Source organism: Aquila chrysaetos, chromosome 26, assembly GCF_900496995.4.
Source record: "Aquila chrysaetos chrysaetos chromosome 26, bAquChr1.4, whole genome shotgun sequence".
Classification (NCBI taxonomy): domain Eukaryota; kingdom Metazoa; phylum Chordata; class Aves; order Accipitriformes; family Accipitridae; genus Aquila; species Aquila chrysaetos.
In genome coordinates, this window is record NC_044029.1 from 16,783,564 (window position 1) to 16,807,526 (window position 23,963).

The window sequence follows — 23,963 nt, forward strand, 5'->3', positions numbered from 1 at the left end:
TCAGCAACAGCTTTTGAGACCTACAAATTCTTCCTGTTATGGAACAGCATCCCGAAGACCTATTTTTCTCTAAATTAAAAAAAATCTTTCATAATCTTTCATTATTCTAATATAATTCTTACATTCTTAAATTCTAAAATTTGCTAACCAAGCACATAGCACAATAGGCATTTTAGATGCTACCAAAATACTAATAATTGGAACAAAATTGTTTCAGCTGTGGTTTTTGTGGTTTACTTTGTTCCCTAACAAATTTTGAGAAAAAAAAATATTTTTCCTACAACCTTTTTCGCTTTCAAGTACTTTTTAAGAAAAAAATCTATTTTCAGAACCAGTGAAATTCATCATATTATGACAGGAAAGCAAAATTGTTTCATTTCATAAGATCTTCTAACAGCATGAAGCTAACCCCATGGTCTCTGAGACAGAAATTCTGCCAGCTATAGACTTAGAAAGAATCAGCAGAGAAAAAGAAGTTTCTCAGATGGAACTGTTAGTCATGATATGAAGAATGTGTGTCCCCTACAGATGTTATAGCTATTTATATGATAAATCCTGATCATCACTATAGGAATTTTACAGCCTTCTTTTAAGTTAATACTCAAGTTCAAATTAATCTTCTTTTGACAATGTTTGCCTAATATTTCAGTGTTGAACAACATTTCCAGGGTTATATTTAGAGTGAGTCTACTTTTAAAGCTGTGTTACAGACTTTCTACTTGCTTCAGAAAGACTTCTTTTAATTCTTCAACACTTCACAAATATTTCTAGGAAAGACAAGTACAAGAAGCATTGATAAATGCTTAACAAGGGGACATCTAGACTTGCAAGTTAACTGGAATTAACATTAGGGTTAATTTAGAGCACACGACAGGTTGTAGAACAGCTCCCTGGAAGAAAATATTCGCTTTAGAATAAAATTACCTCATTCTCACGTTCAACACTTGAACTGTTTTGAGTAACATGAGATAAACGAGAACAAAGCATGTTTGTTCCAGTTTGCGGGATCATTGGTTTACTCAGGAATCACAGCCTGGGGAATTCAAAACGAAATGAGGGATATGAAAATACCTTAAGGTGTCTCCAAGGAACTAAAGGTTGCATAAATATAGTCATAGGTGTCAAATGGCAGCAGCCCTTTTAAAACCAATGCTACGTTTACACGCTTCAAAGGCCCACGTTATGCAGAACATGGTGCTACACAGGGCACCGCACCCCCCCTATACCAGAAAAAGATTTTTTTACGAGGATGCCTCTCTGCCATCACCAACGCATCCTTCCACACCCTGCCTACACCCTTGGTTCACTCAGAGGCAGCAGGAGGTCTGGGCTTATTGTCTGGTTCTGGAAAGGGATGGCAAACTCTTTGGTGCGGAAACAAAAACAGGGATGTTTTATCTGGGTGATTCATGTTGACTTGATCTCAGTATCTCCACTTCTCCTCTGCTCTCACATATTGGGATCAAAAGATCAACTCTAAGTGCGTGTGCTGTCTTGACTATCAAGAAAAGCTTCTTGGTGGAAGAACCGAGTACTGTTCCTACCGAGGGAAGGCTGCTGTACTTTTCACAAAAGTAAGGGTTTTTTTCAGCCTTGGTGTTGCAGGCCATGAAATGCACTTTGAGGCTACGGAGTTTCTGTGATTTCTTTTTTCTTAAAATGCCATTTTAATTGTGTGCTTAATCTGTTTTTTCCACTGTCTTTTAACATCTACTCTTGGTTGTTACCTGAAACCTGTGCTGAAAGAGGCAGCACTGGTAAGACTGAGGCGTTAAACCTCCGTAATTCTCAGTTCCAAGTACAGCAGTTGGGGCAAAGAATAAAATGAGACCAGGAGACCAGGCTGGCCTGGCCAGCTGCACGCATTGGCAATCCACAGTGGATCACCAGGTCAGGAGCCTTAAACACCTTGGGGGTGGCCAGGGTCCCATGACAGGAAAGCCTGAAACTATTCCAACCAAAGACTTCCCCAGGGATTTCGGGGAAAGGGATCACAAGCAGATGATGAAAGTGAGGCTCTGCAGAAAAAGAAGGAATAAATCTAAGAAATTTCTCAGTCCCAGACCTTCCCATACTGTATCCCCGGTGGACTTTGACGTCCACGGTACCTGCTGATGTTACACCCAGCAAAATAATGTTAATCACCTGCTGCAGAGAATTCTGGTATGCATCCAGAGAATACTTGGCTGCAGCAAAAAAAGTGGAGACAGAGAAGATCCTGGGTCTTTTACTGCTCATTTACATTTATGTATTTTTGTGTGGTCTCCCGTAAATGGTCATTACTTCCAAATCCTTCTGCAACCTCTCTGTGCTCTCGGGGAGATAAAACTGCATCAGGCGCTCACAGGGCCAGAGCTCTGGCCTTCTAAGAACAGTGCCTACGAGCGCCTTCAGCAGAGCCGGGCAGGGAGAGCAACTCGAGTCCTCCGGTCTTGGGGCAGCCGGGCTTTCCAACACCTCCACATGAGAAATAAGAGACAAACTGTGCCCAGAACACGGACCCAAGCTCAAGGAAAACAAGCCTGTGGAGCCCGCAGAGACGAAGAGGAGACGTTAAAAAGCTGATGCTCACCCTGCAGAGTCCCAGCACAGGGGCCTGGTGACACCTACTGAGGCGGCATTCGCCATGGCTGCAATATCTTCTACCTCTGCTCCCTGGGAAATCCCACGCCCCTGCCTTCACTGCCAAGGGGAGCGGCACGCAGAATAGGGTACCTAACAGGAGAGCTGCTTCAAAAGAGAAAGTCAATAACTGTTTGTAGTTTAATCCACCAAGCAAATCAAAGTTCTGCAGAGAGCACTTTCCCCTCAACAGAAAAGTGAGACATTTGACGTTCTGCTTCACACCCTAGTTTTGGTGACTTTACTAAAAGAAAGGGGGTAATGGCAGACAGTGAGTGAAGCTATCCCCCCACGTAAAACTGTTTGGTCGAGATCCAAGAAGCAATTTAGCACAGAGTTCATTCAAGCAATATTTAAAGCAAGTAACCTCAAACTCAGAGACTAAAATTATCATAGAAGCAAGATGACTCAAGTATACAAGACGTAGGAATTGGCTATATAAAGGCTTCCTGCTAGAGATTTCACTCCCATATAGTTCCAAAGATAAAATCTAATGTGGAAAGAAAAAGCAACGTAATACCTCACATTTCAAACCCAAATCATGTTGTAACTGGGATAAAAGGAAACATGCTATTTCATACGTACTCTGATTAATATATATTGTAAAATTTCTATCATTATAAGCAATTATAATCACTGCATTAAGCAAACCATATAGAAGATAACATTGGCCTAAATACAAAATTGCCTTAATATCAGGTTTCCTGCTTAAAACAGTCTTTTTCATCTTAACAAAAAAATTTATTTTGAATGACCTTTTCAGGCAACGGACATTTCAGCTAGTTTCAGGACAACAGCCTATTCTTAATTTACTATTGTTTAACTTTAAGGAACACCCAGGAATATTTAACCGAATAAAAAACAGTCCGGTATTAGGTTCTCTCTTTTTTCCCCAACTGTTCCCCTGTTTGCTGTCCTGTGTTTTTTGTCTTGTTAGATACACATTAACCTGTTAGACTGACCTTCACTTCCCTCCCAATCCCTACAACACATTAAAATTCTTTAAAAAGACAACTTGAGAGAGACTGCCTTTTGGTAAACCTCCTAAAGCGAGCTCTACAGACTGGTCTGGCATGCGTTGTGTACATGCATCTGTCACGAAAATTTGATGACAAATCATCCGTTTCCTGACAGATAGGCTGCACTGACTTCAAATTCCCATGAAATGTCTTTGTCCACCAGGAAGAAAAACATTCTCCTTTAAAGCAGTGATCATTCTCAAACTTCACTTCAATCCTCCATTTCCTTTAGTCTGTATTATCATTTATTTGTACTATAATTGTTCTGGATCAATTAAAGCCTGTCGCAAGAAAATCTTCCTGATCATCTTTTGGGAAAATGTAAAGAGACAGGAACTAATGAAAGGAATGAAAGCAAATGTTTCACAGTAATAATGCTGTTTTCAGAGGGTGAGAAATGAAGATCCTTTTTAAGACTGACCTACCCCAGTTTGTTTAAAACTAAACTGAACTTGAACTGATAAACTACTCTTTTGAGATTAACCTGAATAGTGTACATTCAGCAAAACACTGTAAATCTAAACATACCTGAATTGGAGTCAAACTTTGTTTCTGACCTGCAAAAGAAAATAAAAAGATCGTAAGTTACAAGAACTGCTTTATGCCATCAAAGCCATTTGTCAGACTGATTCCCCCGCAGCAAATACCATCTTTAACAAGACTGTCTACCTCTGTATGTTAATATTTAATGCGTTCAAATGCATTTGAACCCAAATAATAACTATTATCTTTAGTATTTGGGGGTTTTTTACAATGCGGAGTTACAAAGAAGATATTTTAAAGGACAAATCACAAAATGAATGTAGAAAATAGAATATAAATTTAAAACAGGATTAAATTATATGCTGTGAATCATGGTACACAGTTGTTCCTATGAAATAAATATTGTTTTCATTCATTTTCATTTTTGAAAAGTCATTAAGAGGATTTAATTTATTCATGAATGTTTCCAATCTATTTTTGAAGCAGATACCGTTTCATTAATGTCATATGTATTGTATCCAATGATCTGTACTTAATTGTACAACATCGTAGGAGGGTTTTGTTTGCGTGTGTCTTCAATTTACTCACTCTGCACATAGGAATAAGTGGTTTGATTTTCTTAAAAGTGGAAAGCGGGGGGTGGGAGAGAGGGATAGAGGAAGGGAGCCAGACCCAAATTTTAACTTGTTTTAAAGTCTTTGCAAAAAGACAATGATGTGTGCATTATGCACCATTAGCTTTGGTCGTGCACTGCAGATTTTTCTCTTTCTAGCAAGTAGTGTTTTCTTCTAAGGGCTTAGCATTTAGCAAATGAACCCTATAACCTGTATATTTAATAAAAGGAAGAAAAAATTAGCCCTTGTGGGAACATCATGTTTCAGATATAGGTTAATAATGCTTGTAAATGTAGAAGCCTTTGAAGATCTCAATTCAACTGTGGGAAAACTTAAGTTGGGTAATTACTCTCAAGATGCTGCTGATGTGCTGTCAAGCAGAATTAACCCTATGACTAGGCCTATCTACACAATCTCCTGTAAGACAGCATTGTCTATATCGAGCTCTCAAACCAATTAACGGGCATGTTCCAATCAGATTTATATTGCCCACTAACAATCAGTTGTACACATGGTCATGGCTGTCACAGCAGGACACAAGGTCTGACCAGCAGGAGACCTGTTAAAGGATGTTACGTTGGCAGCAAAATGCATTTCCCCAGAAATTCTAAGGAGGAAGTACAATGTTGGATCCTTTTACATTGCATCAAGGAGGGGATGTATTTTGGGAAGTTACAGTCCTTCTTTTTTCAAAAATAAATGACCAAAGCTCAAGAACTAATTGCAGATTTATTTTCTTCTTTTATTTTATGAGCTTGTACATGCAGGTACGTGTAGATGTATTTCACACGTACTCTATATATTTTATATAATTGGCATTGTAATCCCATATCAAAGATCTATGCTACAGCAAACAAATATCAGATCAATCGCGATTTAAAATATGAACAAGTTCACACTATTCATTACAGTTAAAGCCATCAGAAAGGAAACAAATCCCTTCACCCTTCCTGCTCATTCTCCACCTTCCCCCAGTGCTCACAATCTTTTATGTCTTAAATATAACCTTCAGGTGGAGAAAAGATGGAAGGGAAAAAACATAACTTATCTTCATAATTGGTACTTATAAAGTACCACCAAAAGCACTGAACGAAGAAAGTATGTTGCTGATGTGCCTTCATGAATACCACCACCAATAACTGCCCAGGGCACCAGCCCATGCTCCTGTTTGGCAGTGTATTTCAGTTGGTATTTACACCCATCAGGATAAAGTCCCCACCTTGCAAAAAGTGCCTGCTGGTAACTGGCAGGAATTCCACTGAGTTCCAGGTAAAGCCACTTACTCAGTATTTTATTTACAATATTCTCCTCAAGCTGCAGTATATCCGTCTAGACTGTTCTCTCTTGCTCATCACTGTATCGGCAACACCTCACTACCTACATAGTCAGAGGTGACATACGAATCAGTGTCTGTTTATCTGCACAATCAACTTCTCTCTGCCTAAATTCTAGATACTTGGTATTAGTTGGTCAAACAAAGACCCTGGTTCTCGGTGTGCATGGCTTGGCATGGACATATGCACTGCAACTTGCGGCATCAACAAACTGGCCCAGGGGCCAAGATGGCAGAGAGTACATGGGGAGGAGGGTCACAAGGGTCACTGGGCACTGTAATGAGTACCAAAGCTCCAAACGGTCATAAATTACTGGACAACAAATCCGAGAACTGATACGGGGTGATAAATGAATAGAACTTTGTCTGGCAACAGCAGAATAGATATGAAAGAAAACACGACATGGGAGGTAGCCCTAGGAGCCATCGAGAAGAGGAAGGTCACCTACGTTATGGCCACCATGTCACCTTGGGAAAACAATGCAAAATTTAGGACACAGTATTACAGAAATTGTTAGAGAAGGGCACAGAAAAAAGGGAGGAAAATAATGAAGTGTCTTTGGCATTGCAAATAAGCATCAAGTAGCAGATGTGAGAGAAGCACTCTGCAAGAACACAAAGTCATCTTGACTACTTGAAGGAATGACAAAGTTTCCAGCAATTTCAATGGAACCAGCACTTTTCCCCCTAGATCTTCCAGTATTTACATCTTTTTCTTGACAGCACGCTAGACAAAGGTATCAGAAACTAGTTACACACAGGTGTTAAAAATATACAACTAAGAAATGGCCAATAAATAGGATAAAATTAAATGCTGAAAGTACGTTCCAAAGGGATGTTCTGCTACACGCAAAAATATTCACTCTGACTCCTTTATACTTTTAAAACTACATTTACTAGAAGGAAAAACTTCTCTGTACACTCTTTGTTAACATTGTATATAGTCTGATATCCAACCTAAGCATCCTACCAACAAGACGCACCTTACAGAGCCAGGCACTGATTTTACAAACTATCTTTTATCATTTATCACATCAAGAGTGGAAAAAAACCCACAACAGAGAGTAGCTTTGTGCATATTTTCTCTACTTTTGCCCCATAGGAGTACTCTGAAAGTCAGGGAATCACTCATAAATATCTTTGGGAAGGAGTTTATATGCATAAAGAGGGCAAGAGGGTATTTATAAAGTGCTTTCCAGTTCCAACTGTGATATGAGTCAAATACACGCAACACATGGCAATACAAATGCCAAGTAGCTCAACTACGAACACACGATATGCAAGGAAATAGTGAGCTACTGGAAAGGTTTAGCTAAGGACAAGGTGCTGCAACACTTTTAAAGATCCCAGAAATAACTAAATCAAACACAAACAATAAAATATATGATGGTCACTTTATCTGTACTACAAAGAGGGGCAGTTCGACCTGTTCCTTCTAAAAGGCACCATAAACCAGATGCTCAGACTGCCAGTTACTGAGAGAGAAACAGAGTAATGATATCACCATGTGTTCCTATAGTGTGAATTTTAAACTACTGCCTTCCAAAGTATGACTGAACTGCAGTTGTTCAGTGCCACATACTACAGCGTGACCAGACACACTACAGCTGAAGCTTACACAGATCTGCTATTTGACAGTGAAGCGGACTTTTGCCAAAGAGAGGGGAAAGAGGACTTACTGCAGAACCTCTACTGTTGCGTTACAATTGGTTTTTTCCTTCCCCCTTCTTGATGGACTCTCTAACAGGTTTATTCAGGTTTTGTTGAAGCCCAACACTGGGAACAGCCTTTGAAAGTCCCACAGCTCTCTCAGAAAGGACCTGATGAAAGCTCTGCAGTTCTAATCCTTTCGTTGTAACATTGAAGGAGTCACTGACTCCTCTTGGCTTTCTTACACCTTTGCATTAGCAGTTTATACCAGGTTGTTCCTTTGCAAGGTTTTGCTTCAAGGATGCTAAACACCACTGGCAGGGGCAGACATTCAAAATACTACTCCTCTCTGAAAAGGACTTTGATTCAATAAAGATCTGTTACAGTTGTAAAGATGACAGGTGCAGCTTCGGTACATCTTAATTTTCAAAAAACTTTATTCCATATTGGCATGGGCAGTTTGCTGAAGAGACAACGATCTAACGAGTCTAACGATCAAAAACGAGTTTGCTCCCGATGCAATCCAAGCCAACCCATGTGCTGGCTCAGGTGACTGAGCAGAATAAAATCATTCCTCTCTCTTTCCCGTTTGCCCCCAGTAATACAGTAAATACCAAGTCGGAGTATCAGTGTTCTTGGCTACAGCATTGCTAGCAAGCTAATGAAGGCCAGGACAGAAATGCATTGCTAGCAAGCTAATGAAGGCCAGGACAGAAATGCTCATTTGTGAACCTGTCCCTGAACACTGTGTTGGCCCGCACCGTGCTCACACGAACCAGCGCTCTCCCAGACAGGACCTAGGCAAGCTGCAGGGGAGGCTCAGGCCAGAGACCATTCCCCACAAGCAGGATGTACCCGGCCACTCTGTTTCAGAGGAGAGGAATTCAGGCTAGAAAACACAAGCCATGTCTTGTCACTTGCCTTTAGGGCCAGAGAAGAGGCTTTTGTCCATTTTATTCACAAGTATGGACATAGCCCTTCTGAAAACGCAAACCACTACTTGGAAGCGGTCACTGCTCTTACTCATGAGCCCAAGCTCCAAATAACAAGGCAAGCTTCCAGAAAGAAAAACGCAGCGGTATTCCAATGTAAAAATTAATACCTGATGTAACTATCTAGGAATTTGAGACCCGCAGCACGAGAGAATTTGGGAAGCCCCCGAGTGTTAAGAACCAAGTAGTTCCTCAGGCAGCAGAAGGAGCAAAGCTGGGCTTGCTGCTGCGTTGTGGCCAGGGGACAGATCCTGTGGTGTCTAAGGCGGCAAAACTACTTGCAGGTACTTCCCAGAGCTGGACGTTCATAATGCCTCTCTCTCTTCCACCCTCGTGTGGATTCTCTGTTATAATACAATAATATATATATTATTTACAATAATATTATCTGGTATAATCTAATAATATAGTTGAACTCTTGTTCAGGTCTCGCGTCAGAGAGGGCTTGAATGCGATCTCTCTCCCAACTGCATGAAAGTTTTAAGAACTTAATATCTTTGAGGTTTAATAGCTACTCCCCTGCCAAATTTGGCTGAAATTGGCAAGTAGATTAAATGATACAGTTTTATTATTAGGAAAGGATTGACATAGACAGCACGATGCTGTAAGCCTTACTTCCTTAGGAAGCCTAGTTAAAGACATATTTTTAATCTCGCTTTCCTTGACTACAGAAAAAAGATTGATTCACTGTTGATGGATGCTGTGGCAATCTCTGTTCTGCATATTGATGAAAAACCAAATTCAAGAGCATTTTAACATCATGTTAGTCAGCGAGTATTCTCTGGGTGAGTTCTGTCCAGAGTTTATTTTAATGTGAGAGTTATAAACAGATAAATATAGAAATCTACAGCTTCTGTAGTCACAATCCATAACAACCCACCCTCCCCGATTTTTATGTCAGGTATATACATACACATACTAAAGCGTAAGGTAGGTTAAGACCAGGCGAAAATTAGTTCTTCCAAGCAGGGTGACTGATGAACAGTCAATACAAAGCAGGGTGAATTTCAAACAGGGGAAATTACATATCAGACTTAAAAGTTTACAGAGAATCCATTGAAATTTTACAGTGAAAATATCAATTAAATTCTTAGTAAAATCAGTGAAAGTTATCTATACATATCTCTAGGATTATGGAAATCTTTGAATTTATTTCCTCTTATTTCTAAGTACCTTCAACAAGGATTTGCAATTCCGCAGTGCTCAGCAATAAGTAAATCATAAAAGTTTCAGAGGCTTGTCTCAATGAGACATTGAAATATTTGAAATGTTACATTTCAAGTCCCCTTTTCCTTGTTTTTTAAATCCTAACACATTTCTCCTAGGAAATCTACATCAGTATTTGCCTTTTGGAAAAGATGCTTGTTGAAATGTCCTCTGCCTAGCAAACTGTGAGATCCCACATATTGCTGTACTTGTTTTCACTGCTGGAGATGGTATTACCAGGAGAACACAAGCAAAAGGAAATCTCAGGTTTGCTGTTGTATTGGCTCGTAGCTGGCAGTCTCATCTGACTTGCTCCTTGCGCAGCCAGTGACCTTGGCCTGCAGTAATTCAGACAGTGCCTTAGTACATTTGTGGGCAGCAACCAGCTCAGTACAACAGAGCTGATCTACTGAAAAAACAAGACCAGGTGGCTTGTGAATCAAGGAAAAAAATGAGATTAAGTGGTTTTTGTTTTCCAAACTTGTTCTTGCTCTCCTACTCCTTAACATAAAAAACTTTCCAGACTTCATTGCTTACATGAGGGTAGTGAAATGAACATTCAGCACCGGCCAAGAAGCTGCCATTTAGAGGATATTAAAAACTACCCATGAGTCGATTAGGAGTGCAGAATCATTTGCTTTAATGACTGCGGCTCGTCTACGCCACACTTGCCAAGCATCCAGTGGAAGGAGCCTTTCCCCGAGAGCCGCCCAGCAGCTCCACCCAAGGGCAGAATCATACCATTTTTGCTCCAAGGGGCTTGAGGACCAGGAGGACAAAGTCCTGTTCCAAACCACCACAGAAATTAGTAATCGCCAGGTCAAGTTCCAGCGACAGCCCCATGCTACAGTTGTGATAAGCTATACACAGCTTAGCACATTTTCAGCATTCAGGTAAGATTAGATGTGGATTCAGCATTCAGGAACATTCAGATGTGAAGATGCCACGGGCTGTATTCACAAAGCAACTTTACTGCAGGCACTGCAGTATTCGTATTGATGGTCATCCTCAGAGGTGGGTTAAACCTCCAGATTCTAGATGGCTCCGAGGAAAATGAGCACTCTGCCATCTTGATTTTTGGTGAGATGATTAGGAGTGTATAACACTCTGTCATGCAGCAGTGACACGGCAGACTCAAAACGACAGCTGGTTTCAACCAAAAAATGATGAAGCAAGAAGAAACCAATGCTCAGTGATAACAACTTTACTCATTTTTAACTCCATCAGCCTTTTCCAGGGGACAGTCACAAAAAATTGCAGAAACTCTTGCAAGTTTTAAGATCCTCAAGCTTCTTGGAGCTACACAAGACCTAGTAAAAATGTGGGTTTGGATGAGAACTGTTTGGTAGTACTGCCTGTTGACTCACTGAGCTGGCCATGTGCCCAGGTGGCCAAGAAGGCCAACAGCATCCTGGCTTGTGTCAGAAATCATGTGGCCAGTAAGACTAGGGCAGCGATCATCACCCTGTACTGGGCACTGGTGAGGCCGCACCTCGAGTCCTGTGTTCAGTTTTGGGCCCCTCACGCCAGGAAAGACATTGAGCTGCTGGAGCGTGTTCAGAGGAGGGCAACCAAGTTGGTGAGGGGCCTGGAGCACAAGTCTTACGAGGAGCGGCTGAGGGAACTGGGGCTGTTCAGTCTAGAAAAGAGGAGGCTGAGGGGAGACCTTATCGCTCTCTACAACTACCTGAAAGGGGGTTGTAGTGAGGTGGGTGTTGGTCTCTGCTGTCAGGTGGCTGGAGATAGGACAAGAGCAAATGGCCTCAAGTTGAGGCAAGGGAGATTTAGGTTAGGTATTAGGAAAAATTTTTTTACTGAGAGGGTTGTCAGACATTGGAATGGGCTGCCCAGGGAAGCGGTTGAGTCACCATCCCTGGAGGTATTAAAAAGACGTGTAGATGTGGCACTTAGGGACGTGGTTTAGTGGTGGACTTAGCAGTGCTAGGTTAACGGTTGGACTCAAGGAACTTAAAGATCTTTTCCAACCTAAACAATAGTATGATTCTATGATTCCTACACTGTTGAGAGCCCACTTACTGCAAACAAATGTTATTAAACAGAAGCTGCTGGTTTTGACAAAGTTTTGTGAGGACACTAAGAGTCAGTCAGGGCTGATGAAGTTGCTCAAGTAGTTCTGTTAGATGTTATTAGAGATGCTACAGCAGTTACTTCATATGGGCTCTCCTAGCCAGATAGCCAGTGCTGGTTTGTCATTTGGCCTGCTCAAAGGATATAAAGATTAAGAAAGCTTAAAGACCATTAATTAAGCACTCAGCACTGGGGCAAGGAAATTCCTTGTATAGTCTAGCCTGGTGACTGAAATCCTCCCTTGTGTTGTGAAGACAAGAGTGGTACAATGCTAATGGCACTGCAATATTGCCCAGCCATGCTTTGCTTTTCTCACAATTTGCTTTTGGATGTCTGAGAGATGTTGAGAAGACCTGACACAGTTCAACAAAAATCAAATGAAAACATGACATGAATACGGGTGTTGCTATTTCTCCTAGCGCATGTTCAGAACAGCCAACACCATTACCAAGAATTCCTTCCAGGAAGCAATAAAGGCAGCAGTGGGTGATTTATGAAGACTTGGCAATTCATTCCTTGGCCCTAAAAATTGGAAACTGACACAACAATAATATTTCTTTTTTAAAAGGAAATCATTCTCCCAGGCTTCCCAGTTCCCATCTATACCACATCTTTCTCACACAGTCCTGCATATGGTAAAGGACATGACCGTGGTTTATTAAATATGGAATAGCTCCTCTCCTATGGCAATAGCGCCAGTTGTGGATTTCACTCAGGTCCATTCTAAGCTCCTCTTGCCATGGCTGTGGACAGAATGGTATTTTTGCATAGTGTACAAAAAATGTCTTGAAAAATTAAAGTAGGTGCAATTCTGCAAATACGCTTGGCCCTTAGAAGATGCTGAGGATTCAAGTGGCACAGGTGGCTCTGTGAACTGATACAGAAATACACAACCTTGCTGCAAAGGCTGTCCAGCCATGATAAACGTGGCTCACAAAAAATTAACACGAGCAGGTGTAGTTGATAAGCATGAGGGTTTTTTCTCTGGCTGATTAGTTTTCTATCAGATCAATGTACTGCATCGAGACGTGCCCCAGCCACAACAGGTGAGGTCCAGTGAAGGAGAAGCCATGAAAAAGCACCCTAGAGAAAGGTGGGGGGAGCAGGGCTGCTTCTTTTAGCATAAGCCTGCAGCTAGATTGGAGTTAAGTGTAACGCAAAACCACATAAGGGCTGGTTTGCAGAAAAGGAGGTCCTTCAGATTGTCTCTCTCATTTATTGCTTTCTTTAGGCAGCTGTACTGGGATGTAGGAGACTGTCTGGCGTGAAAGTTCAGAGATGGAATAATTAGATTCAACGGCATGATTGTGGATTTTATGTGTGAGGCACCTTTGATTGCGGAAAAAGTTAAAGCATGTTCTCCATAAAGCTTGGGAGGTTTCTCATAACACTAGTACAAGTAGGTAGATGAAGAGATGTTAAATTCCTAATTGTTTCTTTTATCTTTCCTGTGATAGAGACAAGAGTTCTGTTTTAAAGACGTACCAAAACCCAGGTCTTTCATCTGGAGTGTAAAATTCATGTGTGCCCTGACCTCGTGTGTCACATGGTAATGAAACAACATAAATCAGAAATGTTAAAAGTTGAAGTTTGTTAATATTACTGCTGAAGCTCCAGTCTCCTTCCCGGTTAAACTGACAGGTCCATAGTCCAAATATATATATTTACAGATTACAACAACACAAAGAAAAAAAATTAATGGACACCCAATGAGAAACAAATGGAAATGCAAGTTTCAGATGACTATCTGGAAATTAAAAAAAACAACAAACGAACACCAGCCCCCCCCCCCCCCCCCCCCCAACAACTTGCATTTTAAATGGGGCAATGGACTTCCACTGTATTGTACTACCACCTTACTCCTAAGAAAATACTTTGGTGATTTACACTCTGTGGGAAAAATTTAGCAAATAGCATACATTTTGCATTCTCTTATCTATGTTTCCTTCCCACTTTTTTAGCTGTCTGGGCTGAAGCAGTCACCAAGATACAGAAATGTATCTTCCCTAGTTGAGGAAGACATTATATACTGACATTTTGGGGTCAGTAAACAAAAGAAGATGGACCCCTATCAGCCTCTCCATTCGTTCCCACCCTTGTGAGCCACTTCTGAACAACTGGCTGAATTTGATGTAGACCAGAGGTGGCAAGAGCTCACAAAGCAACACAGAGACTTTGCGGAGATTGGGCTAAGGCCAGTCCAGCCTTGGGACACAATCAGCAAGGTGTTTTTTTCAGGTGCCCACTGGTCTGGGATTTATTAAAAATAAAAAACAACTTCCCTCTTTCCCTCTCTCTCCTCCCATAAAATCCATGGGGAGTCTCAAAGAGAATCTGAAAACGGACATTTCCATATAGCTCATTTCACATAGAGAAATCCAACTCATTAATTCAAAAAAAGTCAAGACTACGCCAAAGCATACTGCACACTTGAGATAATCACAGGTAAGTCTCATATTGCAGTTTTTTCCCATATTAAATGGATTGTGAAAGTAACTGGAAACTTGTTCACATTCATTTATGTGAACTACTGCTGTCCAAATCTCACCCCACAAAAAACCCTACTCTTTCTCCAGCAGATGATAGAAACGAAGCCAGTCCTGAAGGCAGAAGGTGAAATCCTGGCTCCATTGTATTCATTTGCCAAATCTGAATCGACTTCAACAGGGCCAGGATTTCCCCCATAAAGATTTAGCTATAGTAAGCAGGGGAATGTCTAAATGGCAGAGTAGAAAACCAGGTTATGGACACTTTAGATCCCCACTTTGTACCCCCAAGCTAAGCACCACAGTAACACATGACATGAGAATATTGCCTTGGCTGAGTTCGTAACGATCAGTTTTCCAACTCAAAAGATTCATGTTATTACTGAAGTTTCTGCAGATAATCCTCCTAACAGAGGAATCAAACATAACAGAGATGAAGTGCTGCTTTCATCTTTACAGACAGTCTCTTGAGAACAACTATCACTGCCACATCTGGTGATTCTGGAGCTACATCAACTTTATTTTTCTTTGTAACTTATTACTGACCCAATTTTCTCTATTATTAGTGCTATCCTGACCATCCTGCTTCACGCTGCTGTAAAGGTACCTCTTCAAGGGAGAGGGACTGAGTCAGTGTGAACTGGGGGAAAAAACAAGCAAAAAAATGAAATTCTTCATCAGAATGAACACAGGCAGCCAGAAATAAGAAAAAACCACATAAACAACAACTGAATCCGTGCAGAACAATGCAGTGATTGAGAGAATTCAATCAGCACTGCTTCTAGCACCAAATTCAGGGCCGTAATTCCCACAGTACTTCTAAAGAGTATTTTTCATGCAAGACACAAAAGTTATTATTTCTTTCTTAATCCTTGCTTCAGTTCCTAAAGCAGCTCTGCACGTGTGCTAATTGGGATGGATGAAAATTCAGTAAGTAATGCAGTCTTCCTGGATCTTGTTTTCTTAACTGCTTGAATTCTAAAAAAGCACCTACTTTTTTTTCCCCCATTATCAGATACAATGCCATTGCATGGATGCAGCATCGCCACCCAGGATCCGGATCTTAAAGCTACCTGTGAGCAACGCTAACAGCCAAAACTCAGTATCTATCAGCGCAGTGAAAGACTATGTTACAATTACCTGGCATGGCTGCATATGAAAAAAAAAAAATTACTACTACTTTTTTTCTGTCAAATTACCTATTTTACCTGAACGTTATCTTACTATCTTATTTATTTACTAAGACTTTTCATCTTTACAATAAGGCTGATTTTACTATAGCATTATTATTTACATTGCTTCCCTCCTATCCCCTATCAATTTGAATGACTTACATTATCTTATACAATTACGTAAGCACTGGAATATACACAAGATTACACGGGAACACAGCACATAAACTGAGAGACAGAAATCTCAAAACTGCATTTAGCATACTCACTTGAATAAAGGAGTCCCACAAACAACACATTTGTATATTCCTTGAGCTTTATGATGTGTGTACTCCCCCTCAAAGGCACTGGGAAAACAACAACACTACATTTTAAAAATAAATAAAGGAATTTGGGTTTTTCTAAATTATTAAATTAGCTAAGACTTCAGCAAAGTGTTACAGGAGAGCCCCACGATTTAAAAGTTGGCAGTTGTTTTTTATTAAAGGCAGCAAATAAAGCAGGCACAGGAAAGGGGAATGTCCTCATTAGCGTGCCTCAGGTGTTCCGCATCATGCAAGAGGAAGCCGGTTGTCCCACAGTTCAAAGGACGGAACAACAGCAGCAACAACGAGGGAGAAACCGGAACCTTCCCCCGTTGGGCGAGCGAAGCCGCGGCTGCCGCGATGGCGGGCGTTCGGCACGCAGCTCGGCCTGACGCGCTGCCCTCGCTCTGTCCCGGGGCGCGGCGGGCTCCGGCGGAGGCGCGAAGCGCCCGGCGGCCGGGGGGCTGGGGGCCGGGGGCCGGGCCGGGCCGCGGCGGGCCGACGGGGCAGCAGAGGCATGGCAGCTGAAAATGAAATAATTGGTCCGCGGTTCCAAGCTGTGCGCGCCTTATATTTTTAGTTGAAAAGCAATATTACAGCTTTAAGGGAATATTTTTCTAAGTTAACAATCTAAAAGGCTAGGAGGTCATTCATCTAATACGAATCAGCTGCGCTAGCCCAACAAAAAGCCTATGTGCTCGGCAGCTTGTTTTTATTATCCTTTCACCCTTTTTATGAGGTCCAATTTTTTTTTATAAACAGGATTTTTAAGAATGACCTAATCTCCGATTGTTTGTGTGCATTAAATCACGTTGTTGGTCCCATACACGAGAGCGAGGAGGGCCGGGGGGAAGGCAGGCCCCCCGGCAGAGGCCACCGCCCGGCCCCCGGCCCCTCCGGGGCTGCGGGAGGAGGAAGGGGGCCGGGGCGGAGGGGGGCTCCGCAGCCAATTCAGCCCCCGGTACGCGCCGTCAGGAAGAGTGCTGCCGATTAAGCGGGACCCCACGTGCGGCGGAGAGAGCCCTTTCAGGTCACGGATGAAAACACGCAGTTACATCATTAGTACGTTCGGAGCAGAGGTAAAGCCAGGGCCTTATGCCAAGCTCAGTGGTATAAATTAGACAACAAAAAACGGCTAGGCCTTGGCAAGTTACCTTCATGCTGGAATCAGCTGAGAGAGAGACTTTATTCACTAAAAACAGTCTTGGAAGCAAGTCCTGGTTTTTTTTTTTTCCTCCAGGACTCGGGGCTGGCTTCCAGTGACTAAAGCCATGTGAGGGCAGTTATTGAAAATTTTTGACATTCCAACCACAAATGAGCCAATAAATACCTTCTCCACATGTGCTTCAAAAAGAAATTGGAGTGGGGTGGAAAAGGACTAAATTATGCTACCTTCTTTCTGCAGCCAAAAGGTCTATACTTACAATGGCCACCTTCAAAACTCCAGCCTCCTGGCACGGGGCCATTTCCCTCGTGGTTCTGCTTACTGCGATGTCTTCCAAAAAAAGTGTACCTAAACCGCTATTACTTCCACACATTTTGTAGTAAACTAAAAACAGACTCTAAACATGAGCCCAGTGACTTTATAAGACATGCAGCGTTCATTAAAAGAAAAAGTCACACAAGACCCCTGGCCTCGGCCCCCGCGCTGCAGATGCTTGTCTTTGCAGTGGTGTTAATTTGTAGGGGTTAGTAAACAAGTGCAGAAATCCTGGGGCGGGGGGGGAGAACACAACCTGGTGGGGAAGGTGAGGAAGCACCAGTAAGAGGAGGGGGAGAAGAAAGATGCCTGTGTTTTGAGGACTGTGTTTCCTTCGTCCTGCCTTACCTTTCAGTCCCCTTCTCCTGAGTGACATGGTACTGCAAGGGTGTCAGCCGCTTCCTCAGCTCCTCCTGGGAAAAGACCACCTTACAGTCCTTTTTATCCCTACATGACCCTGCAAAGGGAGAGGATATGGGAGAAGGAGCCTTTTTAGCTTAAATCCTGAATAATTGCTTTGGCAGACGGCCACAGCATAGCTTCTGCATACACTTGTCAATGACCAGACCGGTCCCTAATGCACGAAGAATGGCTCAGCTGAACTGCAGCTGATTATTTCTTCAAATCCAAGTTTAAAAAAGAATTTTGCTCAAGAGCCAGGTGATTCCACTGGAGCAGTGACAATGTGCTACAGCCAAAGCCCTTTGGTGTGTTATACACTAAACTGTTGCACACACAATCATTCACAAGAAAGTAACATTTTTCCCACCGTTAAAAAAAAAATCTGCAAAAAACCCCCAACTACAGCTGAAACGTTCTTTACAAGACATCTATATTGGAGACTTACGGTAATGGGCATATGATGTTCAGCCACAACATCCAACAATTTCATTACCCTTGAAAGTAGCTGGAAAACAATTCTGAATCTTTAGAATTCCAATAAGGTTGATTTAACTTCTAGTTGCATCCTTGTCCTTTTACTTTATAACATTAACCATTGTATTTTTTCACTGTTGAAGCACTAGAATAGGAGCCCTGAGGAGCAAGTAATTTCTTTATGAACAAAGCTGTACAAGGTTCAACGATAAGCTTGTCGTAAAAATTAGCGTTGCTATTGAAATTACCCTCCTTTGAAAATCTCATCTTATGCTTTGCTTCATTCACACAGAAAATCCAAGGAGTACATAAGGATTACTGAAAAAAAACCATTTGTGTAGTGCAAAAATTCACATCACGAAAAAAAAATTAACAGTAAGGTTGCTTTTGAGAATGAAAACTCCCAAAGTAGTAACAGAAATTGCCAAATATTCAAATAACTTTGATAATCACTTGCAAAAATTAGCTGACAAAATACAGCACGGAAAAAGCACTCTAATTATGACAGTAATTAAAATACGGTACAATTAGAAATAAACAGTCCCGACAAAAATATTTTTTACTAGTAATGTATATACACTCATAAAAAGACCAATTGTGTTCCCAAAGTAGAGGGAACAGAGCTACCCATCTGTATGTCATTTAGTACAGGAGAGGCAATGGCAGGTTTAAATTACATGGTATTGGATTGCAATTTCCTAACATTGGATGCTTTTCTGCTTTTTTACCTTGAGTCATTACTAAGGAGTGTTCATAAAAACTAGCTTACAGCACAGATGCTTGCAAATCATTTAAGAAAAGATGTTTCTTTCTTCCTCCCCCTCTCCTTTTCTCATTTTCTTAATGTGTGGGGGTGGGTGAATAGGGGAGAGAGAAAAAGAATAATGCTGTTGGTCACTACCGACTAACCCTAGGAAGTATTTTCAGGAAGAAAAAAGTAAAATTGAAAACATCTGATTGAAGTAAATAGTGCAAACATAAAAAGCTTTACTAGTGAAAGAAAGGTATTGAAAAGCGACTTTATTTCATAGATTAGAAATTACTTTTGATCTAAACATTCTTAAAAACAGATTGTTTTCCACTCTGAGCCATCTCATTAGCTGTGCTGCAGAGCCTTCGTTTTAATGGCAAGCTTTGAAAGAGCGCTGCTGTATGCCTTTGTTAGCCTCAATCTTATTTGGGAGAGGGATAAAGATTTCATTCCAGGTCTCTTTGTTTGTCTTTCAAGAACCACTAAAGCAGCATTCACACAAATTTTGCAAGAATGTGCCCTGTGCCATAGCTTACAAATTATTTGGTTTTGGTGCACTTAAAGGTCACCTTCCAAATTAGCAAAATTTTCCTACATCCTGGCTTTTCAACCTTAAATGTAAATATTGTTTCCTAACTGTAAGTGAGGTTTGTTCTTCATAACATTTGGTTGCTTATTTAAAGATGTCAAACGTTGGAGGTTTTTATTCTCCGAACGTGCAGGCCTCTAGGACTAATAAGTCTTTCAAAGTATAGCTAACAGGGAAAGGAAGCATATGCATTATATAAATAGCTATTGTTACGTTGCATTACGCAGCTCAGAAAGAAACTGTTTGAGATACGGTCTTTCATCTACAATTTCAGTATGAAAAAGTAGTCTAGAGAGCAGCAAAGACTCTTACAAACCAACACCTCTTCACTTTTAAAAGTATCTACCAATTACTCTTTCAAAAAATTCTATTTGCTCTTTAGATGTTGCAAAAAAGCAAACTAAGCGTAACTTCACTTTGGGAAAAGTCAGAGAAAATACTGAATGTTGTAAAGAATGGTCAGTATTCCCTCTTTACTCTCCTTGAATAATTTTTCATCTATTTCAGAAATTTAGCGTTCTTCAGTCAATGGGCTCACCATATGCACAAGGAAATTTCTATATGCCACTTGAGCCACGACATAGATCAGAAGTAGGAAGTGTGTTATGAAAGATTTTTTTCCCTATTGTTTCTAATAATTAACCGCGTGTTTTACAACACAGACAAGTATTTATGTCTACAGGGGAATTTTGCCAAACTGCACTGGGGTAAACTGCAACCTACCCCAACAAAGGACTCTCAGGTTTGTAATTTAGTGGAGTATACATCAGCAAAAAGCTATAGTTGCACTACAAATCATAAAAGGAATCTCTTGGTCCAGCCCTCAGCATTCAAGAACAGCCCTATTCAATTAATTGCACTTATTATGTAACTGCTAGCAACAACAACAAAAAAACCCGTCAGTAAATTGACTGCACTATTTCCATATTGCCAAAGAGCCAAGGAGGCAAAGCAAGACTCACCCCTGACTGCAGAGGATGTAAGGATACGTTATCTGAAACAGGGCTAGCCTACAAGCCTTAATAAAATGCAATGAATCCTGAAAATTACTGGACGAGATTCTAGGAATACAGTCCTCCGGTTAGGAAAAAAATTACATGCAAGGGGGACAAAAGTGCTCAACTTGCAGTACAAGGGTGGCTGCTTCCATTTTTTCAGCTGTTCCTTTACGGCATATATGAGATGTCTGCACCATTCAAGCCAACTGACTGTATCTTGGGAGGGGACAACATAAAGCTACACAAATATATGCCCAATATGACAGAAACTGCCACTAGTAATGCAGCTGTTATCAAACTCGTTATTAAAGCAGAGAACAAAGGTGCAGGCTGACCACCTTCCTCAGTCTGGTTGCCCAAAGACGGGACCAGGTATGGGCTGTGGAAAGGGTTCCCATACAGGCAACAAACTTCTTCAGCAACTCAGGCATAAAGGCAGGCTCACAGTTCATTCGCAAATTACACAGTTCAAGGCAGAAGAGAAAAAAGGTCATCAGTTTTACAAACAGCATGACATCAGTGTGATTACATTAAAGGTGAGACTAAATTAAATACACTGTGAGAATAACAGAGTCTGGATTCACTGGATCTATGTTAGGACTCTGGAGTGGATCTCACTTGCTTTTTGGAGGTGATGCTCTCGGCAATGACTTTTAGAAGAGCCCGGGACAGCTGTGTTCCTAACTCCAGCTAGATCCCGCTGTTAGGACTGGTGAACGCCGGCCTACACGGACAGACAAAATTCCCTTTACATTCCACTGCAGGATTGGAGGCCAGATGAAATCTCTCCAATCGGCACACCTTGGTGCCTTGGTTGGGGTGGGCGCTCGTTAGAGGAGCAGCGCGCAGGCAACTGCTCCACAAACAGGCACCGGCGTTCCCACGTGAGGCGACCCGCCATCAGCCTTCTGCCATCAGTGACAGCGGTGCTAAAAGCTGTTCAGGTCCTGCAGCAGGATGGAAGGCTTTGCAAAGAAAAGCCCAGGGTCACAAATCTTAATGCATAAACATAAAAAAAAAAAGCTGAGGAAGGTGGAACAAACACCAACAGAAACCCTTTTGGAGCCTCCACGGCATTCCTGTGCTTAGGAATGGCTTTTCTGAAAAGCAATGCAATGCACACTGCCATTTACTATTCACCTGCAGACTACAGACATTTCAGAGTTCAGCGCTGGAGTCCTCCTCTGTACGAATGAAGTGAACAGAAAGTATTTTCTGGGTGCTGACCTGATAATGAAGACATTAAGCATCTCGCCTCATGTAAGAATTCCAATTTCAATTGACCTTTTCAAATCTGTGGTTCATAACACAGGCATGTGCCATTTCCTTCCATATAAGCAATCACAAGAAAACTAGCAACGAGATATGTCCAGACAGATGGACACAAGTTAGCAGACCGTTACTCCTCACCACTCAGCCCTTCACCCGCTCCAGCATGCCGGAGGGTGGCGATTAGTCTCTGACGTGCCCTGAAATATGTTGGCATTTCGCTTGATGGCCTTCCTTCTTCAAATAGTCTTTTGAACCATTCTAATGATTTTCTCTTACGTTTTGTTGCTTTGTACCCCTGAAATTAACATTTCAGCTGTGTGGAAGACACAGCATACATTTTCCCCGTTTTACGTATGCTTATGTTCCACTAGCATTAATGGACATTACAGTCATGCACTGAGCACATACCATTAAGACTTCCTGAATTAAATACAGCAAGATCAAACGTTCCAGCGGAGCACAGCCATATAATAAATTGGGCTTCTAGTTTTCAGTACTACTTCTTTTAATATGCTCAAGCAGTTTTTTAGGGGCCTTCCAGCACATTTTATTATTCATATACCACCCCAGCCCCAATCATGCAATGTGACCTGTGTGGGCAGACCCTTGGGAACATGCATAGCTCCAACAACTACTTAAAGGTCTACAAATGTACATCAGATTACAGGATCTGGCTCTAAGTATACATCTCTCTGCTTCCCAAAGCCTGTCCCTTCATAAGTGGGTCATACCTTAGTCATTGATGGTAAATTATCTCAAACTGACGTTAAGAGGAATCCTGCAAGGTTAAAAAATATTTGCATACATTTCTTTAAATAAATATCCTCACATATGCTATCGCTAATACTCCATATTATTAAAAGTGGAATCTCTCATTTTTATTATTTCAAATTTCATTTACACAGTTTATGCCTCTTGTTTACAGTTTTGCCTCTCTCTCTGCTTAGGAAAAGGCAAACAAACACACAACTCTCACTTCTGTTTAGTCTGTTCTCTGCAGCCTCTAGTCTGCAGCCTTGGGAGAATGCCACAGTGCCCTCTCACTGCAAACAAGGCAGGAACTGCTCATCTAGTTTAAAAAAGAACAACTCTTGAAAATGCAAATCGATGCAAACAGTTCTACTGGCTTACAAGTTGGAAAACACTGTTTTACAAAACCTGTATTTGACATGATAGATGTTTTTATAACCCCATCACAAGCCATTTTAAATTACCTAAGCATGCTGCTGACTAGGATAGATGCTGCAAAAGAACTCTGAAATGTTGGGAGGTCAAGTTTAAGTAAAATCCAAACTTCATCATTAAAAAAACCCTGTAAATGTTTTACACATTGAAAAACAGATCTGTGTTTCTTCTCTGAGGGATGGCTCCTTTGCTTTCTTGCTGTAGGTAGCTAACTCCCACCCGCTGTTGAAATACCATTTGCAGTTTCATGCAAGCATTAGGAGTAATGGGGCGAAGACCATTTCCACTATATTGTGCGTTAAAAATCCAAAAGCTGGGTACCAGGACAACAGTTACAATTTTGGGTCAAAGCCAGGCTCTATCTTAAAAGAACACCACCCCAAAATTAACTGTCTTTAAAAAAAATTCTTTATTTGGACACCCAGGAGGGTCACATGGCCACAAGGGAAGGCAAGCCCTTTCTTTGCAAATTTGCAAGCTTCCCGTGCAACCAAGAAACAAGAGCTGTCACATTTATTTTTTCCACCTGGTCATCAGCATGGTTCATGTTTTGTACAAATGTATATATTTTGAGTCACCATCAGAGATCTCCCATGTAAGACAGTAAGTTTCTCAAGCACTAAAAAAAATAAATGCCCAAACTCCCAACTAATGCATCTCCTCTGTGCCCTCGTTTTCTTTTCAAAGAAAGTGGTACTGAAACCCCAGTGGTCCCAGTCCAGACAGCATCTATGGGAACGGAAGCTGCCTTGCTGTTTCCGCAGGTCTGCAAGCGTCTTTGCGGCAGGTTACATGGCTGAAGTAGCCACGCAAGCCGAAGAGACGTTCCCTGGAGGAGAAAT

At 41.4% G+C, this 23,963-nt stretch overlaps 1 protein-coding gene across 1 annotated transcript in view; it reads right to left on the reverse strand.

Annotated features, from left to right (window-relative positions):
- MSRB3 (methionine sulfoxide reductase B3) overlaps positions 1–23,963 on the reverse strand; it is an 86,930-nt gene that overhangs the window by 35,666 nt on the left and 27,301 nt on the right. The window contains 3 exon segments of the mRNA XM_030002846.2: positions 4,170–4,198; positions 15,935–16,012; positions 17,799–17,907. Coding sequence (XP_029858706.2) covers positions 4,170–4,198; positions 15,935–16,012; positions 17,799–17,907 — 216 coding nt within the window.